Source organism: Haliaeetus leucocephalus, unplaced genomic scaffold, assembly GCF_000737465.1.
Source record: "Haliaeetus leucocephalus isolate CR32 unplaced genomic scaffold, Haliaeetus_leucocephalus-4.0 Scaffold51, whole genome shotgun sequence".
In the NCBI taxonomy this organism is placed as follows: Eukaryota; Metazoa; Chordata; class Aves; order Accipitriformes; family Accipitridae; genus Haliaeetus; species Haliaeetus leucocephalus.
The window spans coordinates 3,471,291-3,491,418 of NW_010972487.1; the positions used below are offsets into that span (position 1 = coordinate 3,471,291).

At 41.8% G+C, this 20,128-nt stretch overlaps 1 protein-coding gene across 5 annotated transcripts in view; it reads right to left on the reverse strand.

Moving 5' to 3' along the window:
- The window catches only part of LOC104838178 (charged multivesicular body protein 3), a 34,839-nt gene that overhangs the window by 14,378 nt on the left and 333 nt on the right, over window positions 1-20,128 (reverse strand). The window contains exons 2-5 of one of the 5 annotated variants that reach the window (XM_010577798.1): window positions 17,870-18,009; window positions 7,818-7,933; window positions 5,252-5,662; window positions 3,632-4,960 (exon numbers count right to left, since the gene is read on the reverse strand). In XM_010577798.1, the coding sequence (XP_010576100.1) occupies window positions 4,084-4,960; window positions 5,252-5,662; window positions 7,818-7,933; window positions 17,870-18,009 (1,544 nt within the window). In that variant the 3' untranslated portion in view covers window positions 3,632-4,083. Of the gene's footprint in view, window positions 1-70; window positions 195-3,631; window positions 5,663-7,817; window positions 7,934-17,869; window positions 18,010-20,128 lie in introns of those variants that run through there. The other 4 variants (XM_010577806.1, XM_010577790.1, XM_010577822.1 and 1 more) reach the window with 4 other exon arrangements.

Sequence of the window (20,128 nt, forward strand, 5' to 3'; positions counted from 1 at the left end):
CCCCGCCCGGCGCCATGGCAACGCCACACACCTAGGCCGCCGCCCCCCCCGGCCGCCTCCAGGGTCTCACCAGCTCCTTGGGCGGCTTCTCAGGGGTCTTCCCGAAGAGGCCCATGGCGGCAGCCGCCCCGCGCCGCCCGGCCCCGCCGGGTTCGGGGTCCGGTTCCGGTTCCCGTTCCCGTTCCTGTCAGGGGTCGGCGATCCCCACTGCGCATGCGGCGCCGGCCACTCCCGACTCCGCCCCTTTATCACGCATGCGCACGCCGCCGCCCGCACCGCCCATGCGCCGCCGGTGCGGGAAGGACTGGGGATGCCTAAGCAGTCGCGCCCCGCCCCTGCGCCCCGCCCCTGGGCGGGGTCATCAACGGCAGTCGGGCGCGGCCACGCTTCACACGGCCCCGCTCCGCTTCACACGGCCCCAAGGAGTACCTCCCGCCCGCGCCGTGTGGAAAGGGGTGTGTGGAGGCCGTGAGAGGGTTCGGCCGCCGCCCTTACACTGCCCGGGCCCCTTCTCCGACCGTAGGACGGTGGCACGGCAAAGGGGACCGGCAGGAGTTTAGGGTGGGCCGGTGCAGTTGAGAGCGATAAAAGCAGGTGCCGGAGGAGGTTAGGTCACCGCCTGTCCTCGCCCCGTCACACAGGCTGCAGGAAAGCACAGTTTTTATAGAATCTAGTCGTGCAAGGGCTGACACCAGCTACACTTTGTATCTTTCCCCTGCTGCCCAGGGAAGGCCTGGAGGGTACCTGAAGAGAAGCAGCACCGAAGACGTTGCCTGCCTCGTCTTCAGCTGCCAGGGCTCTTTCAGAGATGCCCCACCAGTGAGGCCTGGCTCATCTCCACCCCCTGCCATCCTTTCCGCAGCAAAGGGCAGGTAACCTGACCAAAATTAGTGGACAGCTTGGAGCCACCCTGCTGGGTGCTGCGGGGTGAGCTCCAGCAAGTCACTCCCATCTCCTTACGCCCCAATGCACAAGCTGAGACACAGGACTAGAAATAATCACTGATGCACAGAAAGAGTGCAAAAGCTTAGGAAGAAAAAGGTGCTATTAGCTTAATCTCGCTCCAATACCTTACAATTATACTTACCCTCGTTATTTAATTCCCAGAGAAAGACATTTTAATAACAGTTACAAAGATGTACAGTTCACCTCTGTCTTTTTTCCTTCCAAAACCTAATGCAGAACAAAGACAGATCTAAACACGGTTTGGAAAGAAGAGCTTTCGTTTTGGACTGGGTTCCTGCAGTGGGAAAGCCAGTGTAACAAACCAGTAATTGCTGAAACTGAGACTGGCAAAGACCTTCAGAGATGATCTAAATCCACCCTCTCCTAATAGCAGCACAAAACACCCATCACCTTCATTAAACCTACTGAAATAAGTAACTTCACATCAATCGTTTGACATTTTGTTTACAGTTGGTCACCAGCTTTCAGGCATGAGGTGTCAGAGCATAAAACACTATGTCAAGAATGTTTAGCATCTCAGTTAACTCAAGACACTTTACAAATACTAGCACAACCCAGCCCAGCAAGGCAAAACAAGCCATCAGCGGAACTGCTGACCTTGATATAGGCACAGTCTTCACTCTGTTCTCCGGATTTTGAACTGTCAACGCGTTGGGTAAGGGCTGTCTGAGATTCTGCACTCCACAGAAAACAATCGTACTTGGATGCTTCTGCTGCTACTGACACAACCATTTCATAAAATAAATACATCCAACTGCTTATTCTCTCCTGCTGGGACTACCAATACACTACACCAGCTGCTGTAGATTTTGAAACAGATGGATCGCCAGGAACTAGATCACAACAATTTATATAACCCAGGCGAACGGACAGGAAGGGACCGAACCTTCAATCACAGCTATCTACTGGTCATAATTATCTGCTCATATGGATGTACCCTCTGTGGCTCTCCTGCTAATTAAACTGCAGTTTGTGTCGTTTATCAGAAGAATTGGACTAGTAGAGCAACCGAGGTCATTAAAGGAAATCTTCAGCTGAAACAGGTGTGCACAATGGTTTGCAAATAAGGCTGAACCTGTGCACAGGAGCGGAGCTGCTCAGGCTTTGTATGAGGAGGTCAGCTTTCAGCAGCAGAGCAGCTCTCCAGGAGCACACAGTGCTCCAAGGACGCAGTGCTGCTAGAACTTACGGCTCGCCGAGTTTGGCTGAATGCCGAGGTACCAGCAAAAGGCCACGGTGGACTGTGATACAGCACATCACCTGTGTACTTTAGTGCATCAACTACAGCCTTATTTATATTCACAAAAGTTCTCCTCCATTTCCCCTCTGGAGATGGCAAGGCCCCAGTTCAGCGTGGGTTTCCAGACAGTCCTGAACCAACATGCTACTTTCAATAAGCACGCAGGCTAAGCGTCACACTGCTGCACAAACTGGAAGCAGAAATGCTTTGCCCTTGTTATGCATCTCCACTGCTCTGTGGCAACTGTAATGACAGGTAAAGGGCATGTACTGAGAGGCCTCAACTGGAACAGAAATTACTTTCTGGACCACAGGAGAACTGATGATATTATGCCCCTTCTATCTCCCTGCTTCAGTACTGCAACAGGAAAAAGGAAATGAGCAAGGAAAAAGTACTCACAATTAAAAACAGCTCTTCTGAGAATTACAAGAATATCCTCTTGGGAGGATGCCTGGGGACTGGAGGCATGAAACATTTGTTATTAAAAAAACCCAGTGTCCAGGTACCCTGGACAGATAAAACAATGCCAGACAGCTTTGTGAGTGCCAGCCTCCCAACTCTATATAAAGGCACAGAAAGAGAGATGGATCGCAACTGCAAGAGGGACTTGTGTTTACATTTCCTATTATCACCTTCATTTAATTATCCTCCTTTTATACCACATGGGCAAGAACTAGGAAAGAAAGAAAATGAGACTGTTGCTTCTACTGTGGCACATTAAACAACTGAAAACACCTTTCTAGTTTAGCTTTTTTCTTCTACTTACATCATCTCGTGCCCTTTTTTTTTTTCCCCCTTTTTTTCTTTCCAACCAACATTTCCTCTGGATTTTCAGCCAGATGATTTCTGAAAGGTACAACCAAAACCACGGTTTCATATTGAAATATAAAGAAAACAACAGACTCCCATTTTTCATGGCATCCAACCACTACCACTTTTCTACAAGAAGTCAGAAATCACTTCAAAATAGCAGCAGTTGGAATCTGACAATTTTTACCTTTGCAAGCCACTTTTGTCACTGCATGACAATATTCTGCTACTTCACGATGGTTTACTTTGAGGCTGTAGAGGGACTACCCTAAAGTCTTCCTAGATGTCGGCAGGTGGGGTGCTGGAGACATAGCTGGTAGAAGAGGGTCTCCATTTCATAAAGCAGTTTGTAATCAACTGGAAAACCACTGGTCAAGCAGAGAAGCACCTCAATGCAGAGAACTTACAAAGGAAGCAGTTCCCAGTGAAACACCATCGCCTTCTGCTTGGCCAGTGGCTAACACTGGAGCAATGAATTCCTGCATCACTAAGAGATAATTTATTAGTCACAAAAGTCGTGTTATATTTTTATTGTCTTCACAGATAAATCAGACCAGCAAGACATCTGTAACCATACACACAAAATATTTATCAAAACAATTAACATTACAAATCTCCTTTTAAAATAATTTATTTCACTGATTTCTTTTTAAATGGTACTGTCTTACAACATACAATATTCAACAAAGATGTGCTGAACAGACTCTAAAATAAGAAACACTTAAATTAAGCAATTGTCTCCAATTAGAATTTCAATTTCACCCACATCCTAACTTGTAAACGTTTGCTGGAATACGCTTCTGTTGTAGGCTTGATTTTTGTGCTTACAAAAACAGCATCAAGTTTCCAGATGTTGAAAAGAAAAAGTTATTTTACGATAAGTATGCGTTCAGTTCAACATACAAGGCAACCAAATGATTCTGTCGTTAACGTTAGCATCATGTATATTTTAGTTCACTGCACTAACATTTAAACTAAAACTTCAAACCACATAATCTTTTAAGTGACTAACATTTAAAAGGCAAGCAGTAATATCCTGAAAGCTTACAAAGGACATCAGCACACAGCTAAGATGGGGTATCATTCGACAAAGGCTGCGGATGTGTGTATGGCTGCTTTTTTTTGTACGAAGCCCACCTGCAGACGGGGCAGCAGTGTCGCCCACCGGCCAGCCACATCACGATGCAATTCTGGTGGAACACGTGGCCACACGGCAAGCCCATGAGCAGACAATCGTTTGCAAAATTTTCTAGACACACAACACATTCTGTACAGTGTAACATCTCAGAGGGCCAGGCTGACCAATCTGGCTCCATGTCACCTGTGGTGCTGTACGAGCCGTATGATCTCGCTTTCCGTTCATATGGCTCGTGATGACAATATTTATTGGCACACGAACAGGTCTCAACACCGCACCGAGGCTCTCCTTCACCGCGCCTACGAAACATGTTTAGCTCATCGTCCTCCGAGCCTTCTTTTTCACTACTGAAGACCTCTTTGTTTTCACTGTCAGAGTCACTTTCGCTGTCTTGAAAGGTTTCCAGCATTTCCTCATCAGAATGGATGCCAAGGCATTTAAACCTCCACATCGGTAAGTTTTTTATATAATCGGTTGGTATCAGAGGGTGAAGCCAGAGATCGGGGAAGGCCAACCGCTCTAAGAACAAATCCGGGTCTTCATCCCAATCTGAGTCAAAAGGGAAGTGTTGAAAAGAAGCAATAGGATGAAACAAGTAGCTGGTATACCAGTCCCACAGGCTTGACAGCCACTCCAGATTATTAGCATTTACTTCATCGGTGTTATTATTGCGTCTTCTTTTCTTCTCAAAGTAATCGATTAGTAAACCATGACCGAGGTACGTGCTGAGGAAGAGGGCTGGATGCGAAGAGTAGAACATCCAATCAGCTCTTACCCAAGAAGCCAAAGTAGTTGTGTTAGAGTACCTGAAAAGTTTTAGGCTGTACTCATAAAAGCTGTCTAAGTAGGGTAGTTGCAAAAACCCTAACACGGGTAGCCAGGAAATAATTAGTAATGAATTATATGTCCCTAAAGTGCTTATAAGAACCACAAAACGCTTTATAGTAGCGCCTTGTGTAATAAACAGGTCCATCCAAGCCATCAGATTAACCAAAACTAAGCTTAAAACAAATAAATCATTAACTTCTGGTTGTAAAGAGCGCAAAAAGGAATCCATGGCACGTAGTGATATAAATTCACCAGTGTTATTTCCATACCTGTAAATCCCCTCAGGAGTCCTAAGTATGTACGATGGTGTCTTGTAGATACCTATTTCTGCCATGTAACTTCTATTGTCCCAATTTTCCACGTTCACAAAAATAAACTCTACTCTTCCAGTAAACTTTACACTTAGTGCAGAGAAGAACGCTGGAGGCTGGTCGAGGTTGGCAAATAGGTATATTTTCACACGGTACTGGTCACTTTTGTTCCATTCTTCTTTTAAATGTTCAGAGTTGTAGATGGTTTTGATCCGAGAAGCAGCATGGGCTGTGATCCACTTGAAAATGTGCTCCACTTCGATTTTGCGCCCACTGTATTCCTTAAGCATTACTTTTCCCTTGGAGGTACTGGTTTGTGGAACTGACATAATGAGGGTGGATTTCAGCCAACCCCTCCTCCTGCAGTACCTACAAAGAAAATGGCAAGTTAGATCACAGAGTTTCATACACCTGGAGCTCCAGTCCTTAAATTTTTGTTATGAGCCCAAAAATGAGACATGCTGAGCACCTGGGAATATTTACATATAATAGTAGGAAATACAGGCACCCAATATTCTCTGGCAAAGTGTATTTATTCTTACAATACATTTGTTATCGATCTTACAGAAAAGTTGTAAAGAGATACGTATTCATAAAACAGGAAGAGGAATAGTGTTAATTTTCACGGGTCATTATAGTAAACAAAGCCATACAGTCATGCATGCTTTGTAACTGGATTTGAAAAACGGGCAAGGTGACTCTTCACTATAAAGCTTTAGTATTAGAAGCTATTTCTCCTTGGCCTTCCAGCCAAGGAGGTAACCACTACAGCATAACTCAGTGTCCCACAGCTTTCCCAAGCCTGCAGGTTAACTTTCCCAGTGTTTCCTTCCATCCTAGTTTTGCCAAGCAGCAGTGGGGTGAAGTTAACAAGACATTGCTCTGTTTGCAGTTGCTTTAATGAAGCTGACGAGTGTCCACTTCCTACAGGGGCCATTTTGGAAGGATGCAGACAAGCTAAGAGGTGTGGTGACAGAGCCCGCCACAAAACCAGCAGAGGACGAAGCTGACACATGCTGCCAGGTGATTTGGGCTAAAAGAATACCCCCGCTGCGAGGGCAGGCAGAGTGCTGTGATGGGATGAACTCCAAACCCATACCTAAATGAAGAAGCTCTTCAAGGCTGAACCCTGAGTCATGGTCCAGACCCCCGTAACTATGAGATGAGTCTCATGACTCAGAAGATCCCTTCTCTCATGCGTCTTTCCTACCAGCATCAGTACACCACCCCATTTATCTAGTCCTCCTTTTGGGAAATGTCTGGCAAGTTTCAACGATCAAAACATTATGCAGCCAACAGGCATGCACACTGTCTCTGAGAACCCTGTGCATTGAAATAGGGGCCATCAGCCTCATTCACTAGCCATCTTACCTACATCCTCTCTGGTTTTGGTCTATAAACATATATTTAGACAATTACAACTCCCCATCTCAGGAATCTTAATGTAACATTTTTAGAAGGAGCCATAAGATATTATGCTATTAATAAAGGTACCCTGACTACTGTTGCATGTAGTGTTCTTCTGAATTTCAGCTGCAACCTGATGAAAACTATTCACAAGGGTTTACTCAACAAAACATTTCTTGTATTAGGAAAAAAAATGAATTCATTTAAAACATAGTATTTGATCGTACCATTAAGACTACTTAGGAGCTATGCAAAGAGAAACACTGCCAAATTTTTAAGAAGTTCAAATAGCAGTGTTTTGATTATACGAGATTATTTTGCATAAGCACTGCAAAGTCTAAGAATTTTCTCTTATGATTAACTTTGAGATTTCTGTAAACATTTAGGACTTAAGCTGTGTAAGACATGTGCATATCCATACATGCCACTGGAATTACAGACAAAGTTTCCCATCACATGAAGCAAATGCTTCCAACAAAATGTTCAAAAAACATTCTTTTTACAGCAGCACAGAATTACTGATAGCTTCTTTGGCTCTGCTCTTCTTCCTTGTTCACAATCATAGGCAAACAACCATGAATCTTGCATAGCACACTGTATGTTGTCAAAGGGTGTGTGCAAGTTTATATGTAAACACACACATATTTGTCAGGGAACAGGATTTGTCAGTAATCCTAAGAAGCAGGCACTGTTTGCAAGGTTCATGCTAACCTGTGTTTCTCCTTTCCAGGTGGCAATATAACAACTCTACAACTGATACAGTTCTCTTACGTGGGCTATATATATTTGGCTTTGTCCTAAGCAAGCACAGTTCTTGTCCCCGAATGCCTGGAATATAAGGCCAAACTCTTCTATTCATTCCCTTCCATTGCTGTATTATGCTCTACATAGGCTAATCATGTATGTCCCACACGATGCTTTAGGAAGCTGCCAATCTGTGTTTAGGACGCTGATAAATAATGTAATGGAGAATTCTGAACAGACTTTAATAGAGATAAAAACATGAATAAAGCCACCTTCTGTCACAGCTACCTTCACAACACAGCAAGCCCTGCCACAAGAACACAGCTGAGCCTTAAGATATTCTTGGGATTTAGATAATCCTTTAAGGATATACCTGGGGTCACTGGAACAGTTAAAAGTGCCAGCACGTATGCCGAATCTTGACACTTTCTTCACCATTTTCTCCCAGTGGACTTTTCCCACCAGTGGGCTTCTGTCGTTTGCTATGACCTATTACCAAAAGGAAATAATAATTTAGTATCACAGTAAGTTTGCTTCCTGAAATAAAGAGCGAGCTTCATGAAAACAGAGATCTAGTCACCCTTGATAGTGCTCTCCCCTTCTCTTGGAATATAAAGTAGGTATATACAACCGGTAATCACAATAAATGACTTTGGAGAGTGAAGCTCTAAGACAGAAATACAGTTTTTGCAGAAAGACAAAAGTGCATCATCACATTAAGTACCCGTTAAGATACTAAAATCAGTGGTAGTTAACAAAAACCTTTGGAAAATAACAAAGCTATCATTAACTAGTTCATAGTAGGGGAGAAAGGAAGAGGGTGCAGCAGGTTCCTCTTCTTCGCAGTAAAAAAGACCATTATTTTATTACAATTCTCCACGAAAAGTTACAACATGCCAAAGAAATGTTGTCTCAGAGCAACTAAAATGAGTTGGAATGCATGTACCTGGTACCAGACTAGACTGCCAACAACTATTTCTATGCGGTGGAAACTACTGATTAAACCCAGATAATACCTAAAAAACCTGACTCCTTCCAGCTTTGCCAGTGACTCACTCCGTAACTTTACGTGACTGTTCCACCAACTCCAATGTCCCATCTGCCATTTCAGGATGATAATTCACTGTGATCTATCCCAAGGACTAATTTGTTCTAACCTAGTATATTAAAGTAGTACTTCAGGTCACCTAGATGTAAGCTTCTGCACACACAAATGACAAAGAATAAGCACTCATCCTCTGACTTATAACTGTACAGGGAAGGGAAAAAAAAAAAGAAAAAAAAAAACCCTGCCTGCCTGCAGTTGACAGGTAATTTTGAATGACATGACTGATCATGCATTACTCCATGAGCCGTCGCAGTTTCTATTTTAGAAATGCCTCACATGGTTCTGCAGGCTTACTGGCAACCACTTAAAATATATTTTTAAATTAAGTTTTGAAACTTCCATTTGTTAGGTATTTGTTTACCTGCCATTAAACTTCTCCCAATCATTTTCTGACTTAATAATCTCAAATGTCAGCTTTCCTCTGGAAGTTCGGTCATCACCATGATTTAACAGTTCTCTATGTACAGGCTGAGACACAGACTTGGAAAGCGTGTCTGGCCTTTGAGACTCAAAAAATATTATCTGCTTTGCAGTAAGCAGCATCCTCGCAGAAACTTAAAATAAGAGAATTCACTAAGCAGAACATTCTATGTAGGGAAACAACATTAAACTAAAGTTACAGATTACACTCCCATTCCACTGAACCCAAAATGTTTAAATAAAACCAGAGGTGAACATCTAGATAAGAATCCTCCAAGTTATTCTCAAAACATGCACATCACATAGAAAAGCCTTTTTGATTAGCTAAACGTAACCTTCAAGCATCGAGACAACCAGCTGGGGAAATCTGCTGTATTATTGAGGCCTCTTTTCATCACCCAATGTAACTGAAGCAGTTACTTTGGATACTTTAAACGTCTTCTTTCATGTACTTCAACTAAAAGACACCACATTCCTAAAGACACCTTAACGCCAGTATATCCTCAGAGCTACTACAGCATGATAAATGCATCCAACATAGTAAGGAACCACTATGTTTTATTAGTAAGCATAAAAGTAAAACGTTGATAACTGATAACTCTTTGGTACAACTACTCAGAGCTGGGTTTCTTCCAAAATTCTGTGTGCATGTTCTAAAAAAGCCTAGTACAGTTGTTGAGAGTATGCTAATGTTATGTGCAGGAAGGCCGATCCTGCTCAACTGTTTCTTCTGTCTGGTATTACAATATTCACTTTAAGTGACAAGAGAAGGATATTTTTTGCAAATACAGTCACCAGTATGTTTTACTGTCATCTGGCTGTTTGTACTGGTGGATTTTTTAATACTCGTTTAATTCCCTTCCCATGAAAAAGTCCTTCCTCTTGGAGAAAGTTATTTATGCTGAAGGACAACGACAGAACTAGCACTTTGTATTTTGTAATTAGATAGAGAGAACCCTACTATGGTTTTGCACACTGAAGCTTTGTAAAATTTCTTGGGCTCATGCTTTTTTATGTCATTATGGCAAAAAATAACCCAAATAAACATGTCCACTGCAGCCGCTCCTTGCAGGCAACACCCACTTACAACATTAAGAGCTCACCACACAGAGGCAAGGGTTTGTATTTTGGAAAGTAGTTATCATCTCTGTGGATGAGGGAGTCTGAGAAAATATTGCAGGTTAAGCAATCACAGTGTAATTCGGTTAAAGATAAATTGCAAACACTTGGAACAGATTTTATTTAAGAAGTGTGAATTTTGGTAAGCTAAGAAATTTAGCCTAAGATCTCATAACTGAGGAGACCAGGAATTTGAATGTGGAAGAGGCCTGGAAGTTCTTCAAGTCCAAGTTGTTAAAGCTATCAGGATTTTATATTTCAAGCAAGGGGAAAAAACTTGTCAAGCCCTGCACTTCTTCCTAGCAAACACTTCCAAAAAGATATTAGAAATAGTTTGAGAACCTACAAGGAATGAAAAAAGGTCAAAAGGAAGAGCTAGCAAAGAAAGATAGGCAAGAAATAAAAAAAAAATGTCAGGAAAAATGAGCAATTTAAGTTAGACTACACAAAGAATATTACAAGCTGCACCAAAAGGTTTTTCAGTCATATGAATAAGAATAGAACAGGGGGAAAAGCAGCAGGATCACCAAACAATGAAGATAGGGTAGAAATGCAAGATAATTTTCTTTTTAAAATGAAATTAATGCTCTGACTCAGTTTTCAATGAAGAGGAGATGGCTGGCCACGGACAGGTTAGTGAGTTTATGGGAAGAGACTGCATCACCTGAAGATGGAAGAAAAACTCAAATAACTTAACACACTTAAATCAGAGTAAGCAGGTAATCTCCATCCCAGAACTGTAATACAATGAGCACACAAAATCACAGATGAACCTGTTAGGATTTCTTGTAAAACCCCTGTCAGACTAATTTACATTTTGACATGAGAATAACAAGTTACTAACTGTATTTAAGAGCAAATGAAAAAATTATCCCACCGGTTTGATCTCAACAGTATGCAAAACTGTAGAACAAATTTTAAAGGTGCAGAGACAGTTGAATTTTCCACCCCTTTTCAGCATGCAACTACTGAAGATGCATCATTCCTGATGAAGCTGAGACTTAAAAATCCATTTTTTCCTGGAGGAAAACAACCGAGTTTCAAGAGAAGGGGAATATGCCACCCTGTCTGTAGTTTTGGTAGAGTATCGTGTATTGTGCCACATGGAAAATTTTTATAAGAACTGGAGATAAGCTTTTATAGTGAGTGGGGGAAAAAAAAAAAAAAAGAAGTTTTAAAGTGAGTAAGAAATTGGCTAAGGCAAGAAAACATCAAAATGCCAGAAAGGTGCGAACAGACTTCTTAATAGATTTACCTTAGAGCTCAGTTCAGCATATATTCCTATTAATGCCCTTCCTCCACAAACCTGAAGTCTCCCAAAGCCATTTGTAGATGACATAAAATTGGGAAGCACGTCTATGTACAAGAGAGGATTGTAACGCCATACAGGAAGAGCTGCACAAATCTTGTAATGCAGAGTGTCAGAAATGAAATTGAATTCAGTAATGAACAGGACACTCAGGGAGTTCATCAGTTAGAAACAGCGATGGGAGGAAAAGCTTGGGCCTATTAGTTTGGTCCAAAAGGAACTATAAGCCATCAATATTAACAGGCTGTGAAATAAGCAAAGCCCAGGATATATTATACCTGACAAAACAAACTGGTTGATTGACCTCACATACTGGGAGTAGTGGGGTAGAGATCAGAAGTCAGTGAAACTAAAGGGCGCTGTCAATTTAAGCGCAATAGGAACAAATCAGCCATGAATACACTTAAGCCAGAAGTCAGATACACATTTCCAAGAAGAGAAAAATCAATAGCAGTATTACGCTCAGGCAACTTACTATTTAAGAGAGACAGCAAGGTATTTTATAAACACATACGCCACAGTCTAGCAGAGCGCTGAACTTGCTCATCAAGAAGGACCCTTTCAGCCATATGCTCTATTTCATTTTAAAGAAATAAAGACAAAGCTCATAGGAGAAGGTGTCTTTTATGAGATCAGCTAGCACAGCTGGAAAACAAATACCACATTTAGAGGAACACAAACCCTTGAAGCTTTTCTTATTATTAGCTATGTTCACAATCTGTAAAATATCATATGTCAGAGTGGCAAATAAGACAATGAAGATAACTCAATTAATCCATTAATCATCTTAATGGGCTAAGAGAATCCAGTAGGATCAAAGTCACGCTGCCATTTAACAACCACACATGACGGAATAGATCTGCTCCCTAAGCTACACCTAACCCAGGCCAGAGGACTGGCTCTGACTGCAGGGTCTGAATTACCATCTCTATATATGAATTACTAGCTTCTTTAGTGGAAGAAGATGCTGGAGAGAGGGCCAGGCCCTCACTGAGCATCCATCCACAAACTTCCTCTGAAGTCTCAGACACAAGCTTCTTCATACTCCATCTGTGAATTTGGGAGGACCACAGCATATCACAAAAGGTCGGGAGATTCTCAACCAACGACTGTGGAATACTGCAGGTAAGTTATGCCACCAAGATGTGCAAAATAAAAATGGAAAGACGGGGTTTTGGAAATCTCCTTTATTTCTACCTGTTCTGATGGGAGTTTTCTTGTTTAGTTTCCATTGCTTCTAGATACCACAGAAAACAAAACTAAAATAGAATTCATCTAGGGACATATAATACTGAAATTACTGAAATCCTGATGATTTTGACAGGCATTTGAATAGGTAGCTTTTGCATTGGAAGAGCTCTCCTGACTCTGAATTAGATAGAACTGTCCCAAAAGAGGCCAATCAAGAACATAATTAATAGAATCATTTTGATCTGTATGTTAAAATAGTCATAGTTATGACATGAAAGAAGCAAACAGAGTTTAAGAGCAAATACCGTGGAGACAGAAAGATATAAACACTTGGAAAAATAGGATAATGTCAGCAAGACACCATGCCTCTCTTGCCTAATCCAAAACCAAAGTGTCTCGGCTAGATGCATCAATATTGCAGTAACTACTTCGTAACTGTCACTGATGCAGTTGTTCCTTAACTTCCAGTTATCATTAAGGATTTTTTTTTTAAATTATTTTCTCAAACATACATTCTTAAAATATGAGTAAAGATGTGACAAAAGTTGAAGAGGCTCAAGGAAACACTGTTGATGTTAAAGAGTTTGCTGTAGCAATGCAATACACAGACAGACTCCTCTTGTGGTACCCCTGCAGTACTTGAGCATGACCTGACAGTAGCCTCACCTGACCATTCTCCTGTTTTCCAAGCATTTAAATCAGATCTTGTTCAATCTGTTTTAGACAGGTATGTAGAGATTTCAAAACAGGTCACAGTAACAAGATTCAATCTCAGTAAGTGTTGAAGCTCACTCACAACTAAAAATGTTCAAGTATCACAAGGCATGAGAATGAGTCAGAGATAGACAAAGGCAGAACAAACACTTCATGGTATTTCAACTCTCATTATTTTAACCAATTCTAGCTAGGATACCAGGTGCCAGGCACACCTGCTCATACCAAGAGCACACAATTTTGAATACGCATGAATAGTCAAAACTTGGTTTTACAGCTTAGCCACAAAGACAACAACTCCAAGTGCTCATCAACTGTGGGCACTAGGGCACTGTGACAGGCTTTAAACCATCAGGAACAACAAAACCTATTAAATAAGAGACACCATTTCCTGCTGCACACACACACCACGTACAGGTAGTTCTCTCAGGAGTGGTCAAATCCTCCCCCAATCTCAGAAAGTCAGTCTCCGCATGAAGGAGTACGGACATTTGAATCGGAAAAAACTGCATGATTTTGCCAAAGGCAAAACTGATTTCTAACTTATTTAATGAACTAGGAAAGTTGTATGTATGCGAGAACTGTCAGCCTGGTTTGGCAGTTTCCAGTTTGAGATATCCAGACCCCTGGAGGTCCACAAACTCCTCTACAGTGCCTGCAGAAGGTATATGAGCATAGGAAGCCTGATATTACTGTGAAGAGTCCATACACTTGCTGGAAGATTTTTAGGGATCCACAGAGATACAAAGGTTCAAAAACTCTGGTCTGTTAATTAGCTTCTTATGTGCTTTTCATAGAACCCTTTATAATCAACAGCTATGTTGCAAACTATCCCCCCATAAATAAAACAGAAGTAAAAATATTTGAACAATTCTCATTTACAAATAACACTAATTATAAATGGACTGGTGAGTGAGTTATTAGAAGCATGGAAAAAAGCCCACTTATTCCAGATAACGTCAATACGTTTCTACATGACTGTCTGTACTTTTATTAATTCTGAGACATCTCACTCTGTTTATTATTTGGCACTGTGCTGATGAAACTGAATTTCCGCATAGTCGCTCTTTCCTAAGAACTCACAACTGGTTCAGAATCCATCCATATGGATTAAAGATGTCTGGAGATTTTTTTTCTTTTCTGAGAAAGAGACAGTGAGAAATTAGATCAAAATAGGCAAAGACAGAAGATCACATCCATCGTTGCTTGCAAAAATTAACCACCTCAAAATTATGTGTAGTTTCTCAAGGGAGGCGGGGTGATCTATGCACCAATATGAAAAGCTCAGTTAAGCTGTCAGTTAAGTCAGAGGTGGAGATAAAATGCGCTTCTGTAATGAATTAACACGGACATGCAGGCAATATGAGAACTATTACATTCTAGCTGATGGTATTCTGCACCCTTGACTGGATATGAAGACTCTCAAGAAGGATACTGAAAGTTAAAATTGGGTATCCTATGGTAAAAGATCCTGAAGGGCTACTGGAAAAAACTGAACAATCTATTTTAAAAGAATTGAGTGTTTCTACTTAATTTCCTCGTAACGAGAACAACTGATCACCTGGCAAAATTAAAAAGGCAAATATGAAAATTACTCATCCTACATGCAAGCAAAAGAAAGAATGAACGAACGAACGAAGGAACAAACCACCACCAAAATCCTGCAGGCACATCCCTTGCTCTGGGACTACACCACTTGAACAAGAAGCCGAGATGCAGAATAGACTGCAACATTTTATATCCATAATAATGTCCTTTGCACCTCTAACGGACATGATCAAAATGTTTGTCCTCCTGCTTCAATGCCAGGAAGAAAGTTCCCTTTACTTCTCTCTACCACTATGTTACCGTACAGACTTTTAAAATAAAAATAGATGTTAATTTAGATTTTAACTTTATTCAAAGAGGAATTTTATCTGTGGATCATTTACTGTATGTTTTTAAAGTCATAATGACTATAATATTGTTGGATGTGGCAGGCTTCTAGAGACTAACCAGAGAGCATGACCCATAGAAGAGTGTGGAAAAGCAAGAACGTTACATGTTACTCCCCTATCAACAAGAGAAGCAGCTCTAGAAACTACCATTCATCCTCATTGCCAGCCAAGGAAGTGCACAACAGCAGCTGGCAAGCAAGAAGAAAGGCATAAAAAGAAAGGTGATGAGATCATGAGCTAATAGGAGAAAGAACATGCTGCTGTCTGTGGCTCTACAGAAGGTCCACATAGGAGCAGAGGGCACCTGTGAACAGCTATGCCGGTAAACAAATTACCACTGAACCTGGCTGGTTGCTTTGCATGTGGATTTCCAGAAAATAAAGAAACAAAGCCACAAAACACTGTTTCCTTGTGTATGGACTTTGGCTTTGCTCAAGGAATTCATCTTGCTGCTTTAAATGATAAATTCACACCTGAATTTGTGTCAAACATCAAGAAATAATAATTGTTTCCTCTTTTTCCTTTGATTCTCTGCAGACAGTGATGGCGATCACACTACCACCCTATGCCACCCCAGAAATTTCATTTACATGCATTGGAAAAATCAAAATAATCTTCAAGAGTCCCCATCCTCCCATATATCATCATAAAGTCTTCAAAACCAACTCAACCAACAGCCACACCGCCAGCTGAGCCAGAACTGCTCCTCTCCGTCTACCGCTTTCCAGCAGCCCCCACAGAACAGAGATTCAGGGTCAGGATCCTGAAAAGGATCTGAAGATCCTTTCTGCTTCCCAGCCAGTAGCAACGGAATGCTCCAACCTTGTCTGCGGTCACCAAACCCATCCATGAGGCATCCTCACTCTTGTACTGTCCCCTGCCTAAGCATCGAGCTGATTAATTAGCTGTAAAGTTTCCACAGGATGCCTAATGGTAAAAGAGAATGGGCAAGGGAAGAGTAATCAAGAATTAGAACAGGGAAGCGATGATAAAAAGCAGCTTTAGAGGGATGAGGTCTAAGAAAAGAGCATAGGAAAACCTGTGAAAGAACATGCAGAATCCACCACAGGACTTATCCAGACAAGAGTTATGGCGGGGAAGGGAGCAAATGAAAACTCAAAGTGCTGAAAAGTCAAAAGGCGAGACTGAAAAAAAAAGAAATTTGACACGTCTAGCAGTTTTTATTGTGGAGAAACAGACAAATAGCGTTCAGCAAGTAAATTATTCAGTAAATTCCACTAATTTTTTTTTTCCACAGCTATTGTGACCAACTGAATAGCTGTGCAAATATTCTCAGAATGATGACAACATTCATCACACTAGAGATAGCAAAACGCAGCCTATCTGATCTGCTATTATGAAGCTAGCTGAAAATATATTACGATTAAAATTCTGCAAGCAACAGACAACAGAGAACTACCGTATTTTACTCTTTTGAGCTGCCTGGGGAGGAGGGAACGTTTTTCATAGCATATTTATGCTCATATTTGTCAACTAGCTTGGAGATGTGTAAACTTCCTTTCAACACTCTCTGCTTGAAGAACGCCCTTCTCTATGATAAATTCAATAAACTCCAAATACATCCTTCCCAAAACATGAATGCTGTTTCGACTCTGACAGTAACCTGTCCTCTCATTGTCTATTTTAGGGTGAGATCTGATGTGATGACAGTGCAGGTCTAATAACAGGAAGTCATTAAATCTTGGTAATCCATTTCAATAGAAAACATGAAGTGAGGAGACCAGACAAACCAGGCAGGAGAGCTGTCAACTGAACAATTAATTGTCTGGTGGAGAATTTTGATTGCCTGATGTGGCTGTTAGCAGGGAACTTATGTCTTAAAAAAACCTCTTATCAATAGAGAAGTTGATGGAGAAAAGCATTTTTACATTTTGGTCTAGATTACTTACATTCTCAAGAGTGACAATAGATGGTTTCAGAATCCTAATTGCAAAAGTCTTTCTTTAATTTCCTAAATGTTCTCTTGTTCTCATGCAGCCCTGGGGAAGCAGGCTGTAAAATCGGTGGGCCCACAAGGTTTGGGGGAAGGTTAATTTTAAGCTACACATTGTAGAAGCAGCCTGCCAGCCTGGAAGTAGTGCACTGAGATCTTGCCTTTGTGAAGAGGCAACAGAGATTTAGAAAGTGCTCTAAGCCCCTTACATAAACAAAAACTTAAACTAGTTGGGTCTGAGCATGTAATGCAACCAAAGGAAGAGCAACACCAGAAGCACTTCTGTGCCAGCTGGGAGCATCTATACTTAATGCACCTACTTCACACATTACACAAGCTCTTACAATACCAGGGCCAAGTACTTGCAGAGTCTGTGCACTTAAGTGTGTGCTGCTTTGCTTGTTTTCTGGTTCTAAAGTACCTGGTTTTCAAAGAGCAATCCACAGAATAACAGGTTTTTTTCTTCCTGTCTGTACAGCAACTCTGCCACTTCCAGCCTTTTGTGTTTTTTTGAACAGATTTATTCCTTGTGATCTCCCTGATGTACTTTATCTTTGTCACCATCTCTCTGTTATACACTTTTACTACTAGTTAACTACCCTCATAAACTCCTCCTTTGAAACACATTTTGGAAGTGATAAATACATAAAAATAAATGATCAAATTTCTATACCTGTACCAGCCAGATCCCATCTTTTGTGTCTTCTACAAGCTCATAGAAGTGCATTTCACCACTGAAGTTTGTACTGGAAACCGATTCAGAGGCCTCTTCCTCCTTGAGAGCAGAGTAAAGCTCTCCTTCCATGAGGTCTCCTGAAAAAGAGACAATTGCAGACATTCAATTAAAATGGCACTCGAGAAAGATCACTTCATAAATCTGGTAACAGTTTAACTAACTATATTTTGCATGGTGGCTCAAAGAACCTTTTCAGTACAAAGGCAGATAAACTTTAAAGTTATTCTAATTCTATCTATAGTGACATGACTATGAACAATTTGACTTCAGCTGTCAGACCACAGAAGACGTGAACACTATGCTTCTGATTACACAGATGTACCACACATGCAACTGAGCGCACAAAAGATAAAATGAACATTTTCTAAGCCTCACTCTCTGAAAATAACAATACTCAGTGGCTGAGAGCAATTTTAATTGATGTCACCTTTGCTTTCATTTCACAGGACAGTAATTTTGCAGCAACCAACTTCTTAACACTGATAATTCCAACAGACTTCAAAAATTCCCATCAATAATTTTGTACTTAAAAAAACGTGCTGATTGTCCCATTGCAAGTAAAGCTCTCAGATAGAATAATTTAGCTGTTGGCTTCTGCTTGCACAGTTGGCAAAAGTTCCCATGAACTTCAACCCTTGCGAGATAAAGAGCTCACAGTAAAATCATCTGATAATGTTTCCTTTGTAGCCTCATTTCCTTCTCATGTTTTGTTTTATAATCATTACAAATGCAGTTAATGGCAACTAGCATTCTAATAACTAATCTATTAAGCTTGAAGAAATGAAGTCTTGTCCAAAAAGGCCGTTTCCTTCAAAATATAAAATAAAAAAAGTGTTTCGGCTGAAACCCTTGAGGGGTTTCCAAAAGTATTCATAGAATTTAGAAAAAAAAAACAAACACCAAACCACAAAAAAAACCAGCGGAAAAATGCTGCAAAGCCTGTTGCTATGATAAGTGTTTCCACGACATCTGAAGAAGTTGGTTAATAGAGTTTCTTTGGATTTAAACACTTCTCTGCAGCATTTGCAACCCAAACATCATGACATAATGAAAGTACCTGAGAGCCAAGGAGTGAAAGTGACTGGAAACAAAAGTGAAATCACCTAATGCTTTTTACGGTTGGAGCGGCAAAGCAAATCAACAACATAAATAAACAATGAACAATAAAAGCAAATTAGATTGAAATGCCCAGCATTAATATCAATTATTGAAAACAGTTAGCGTTTTTAAGGTTATGGCACTCACTATATTCATCCAAATCCTTCTCTTTTTCTGTCCGGACATTTGAGCCCTCACTATTCATGCCGATCACTGGGATTTCTCTCTCTCCTGGATCAGCTGCCCATTTGATCATCGATTTAAGAGCAGCTACTCACATTTTCCTGCTTGGCTGGCACTACAGCTATTACATCAGCCCCATCTCCCAGTCCTTGGGGCCAGCTCCCTCCGACTACTCCAGGCCAGCATCCTTACTTTCAAGGCACTTCTGCCATTCCTTACATCTCCACTGCTCGTCACCCTTTGCTATTCATCACCCCCCCAAAAGTCCACCTCTTCACCTGGTTTTCCCTACTTCCGAAACGCCTCCCTGCCTTTTTCCAAGCCATTTTTTTGTACGTAGGCTCTACTTCTGCTCCTCTTCTATAAAACCACCGCATCCCTCTGTACGCATCCCCTCCGCTCCTCAGCTACAAAACCGCTGCTCTCCTCAGCACCCATCTTGACAGCAATACCTGTAATAAAAACCAGCGAACGGGTAGGGCGAGGAATCCACGGAAAAAAGCCGGCCCCAGCTGTAAACGGTGACCCGCTGCGTATACCTGGACTCTCTCCTCCTCGTTTTTCACGGCGCACGACGCTCGCTCTCATCCGTGCGACCACCGCCTCGCCACCCCGACCCCAACGGCCCACACTGACCCGGCGCAACGAACCCTCTCTAACGAAGGCCTTCCCTCCCTCCACGCAGCCTATCTGGGCTTAAAACACCGCCGAAGGTTTTTCACGTCACCGTCCCCGAGCTTCCCCCCTCGCCTTCCTCCATTTAAGCGCTCCTGCGCCTCGGTCCTTGGTGGGGGGACACCAGCTCGCTCCCCAAATCCACCCTGCCGTCGCGCTGGCCCCGCAGGGCTGGGAGCCGGCGCCCGGGTCTCCGGCCCAAAGGGCGGCAGGAGGCCACGCGCGGGGGGGGGGGGGGGT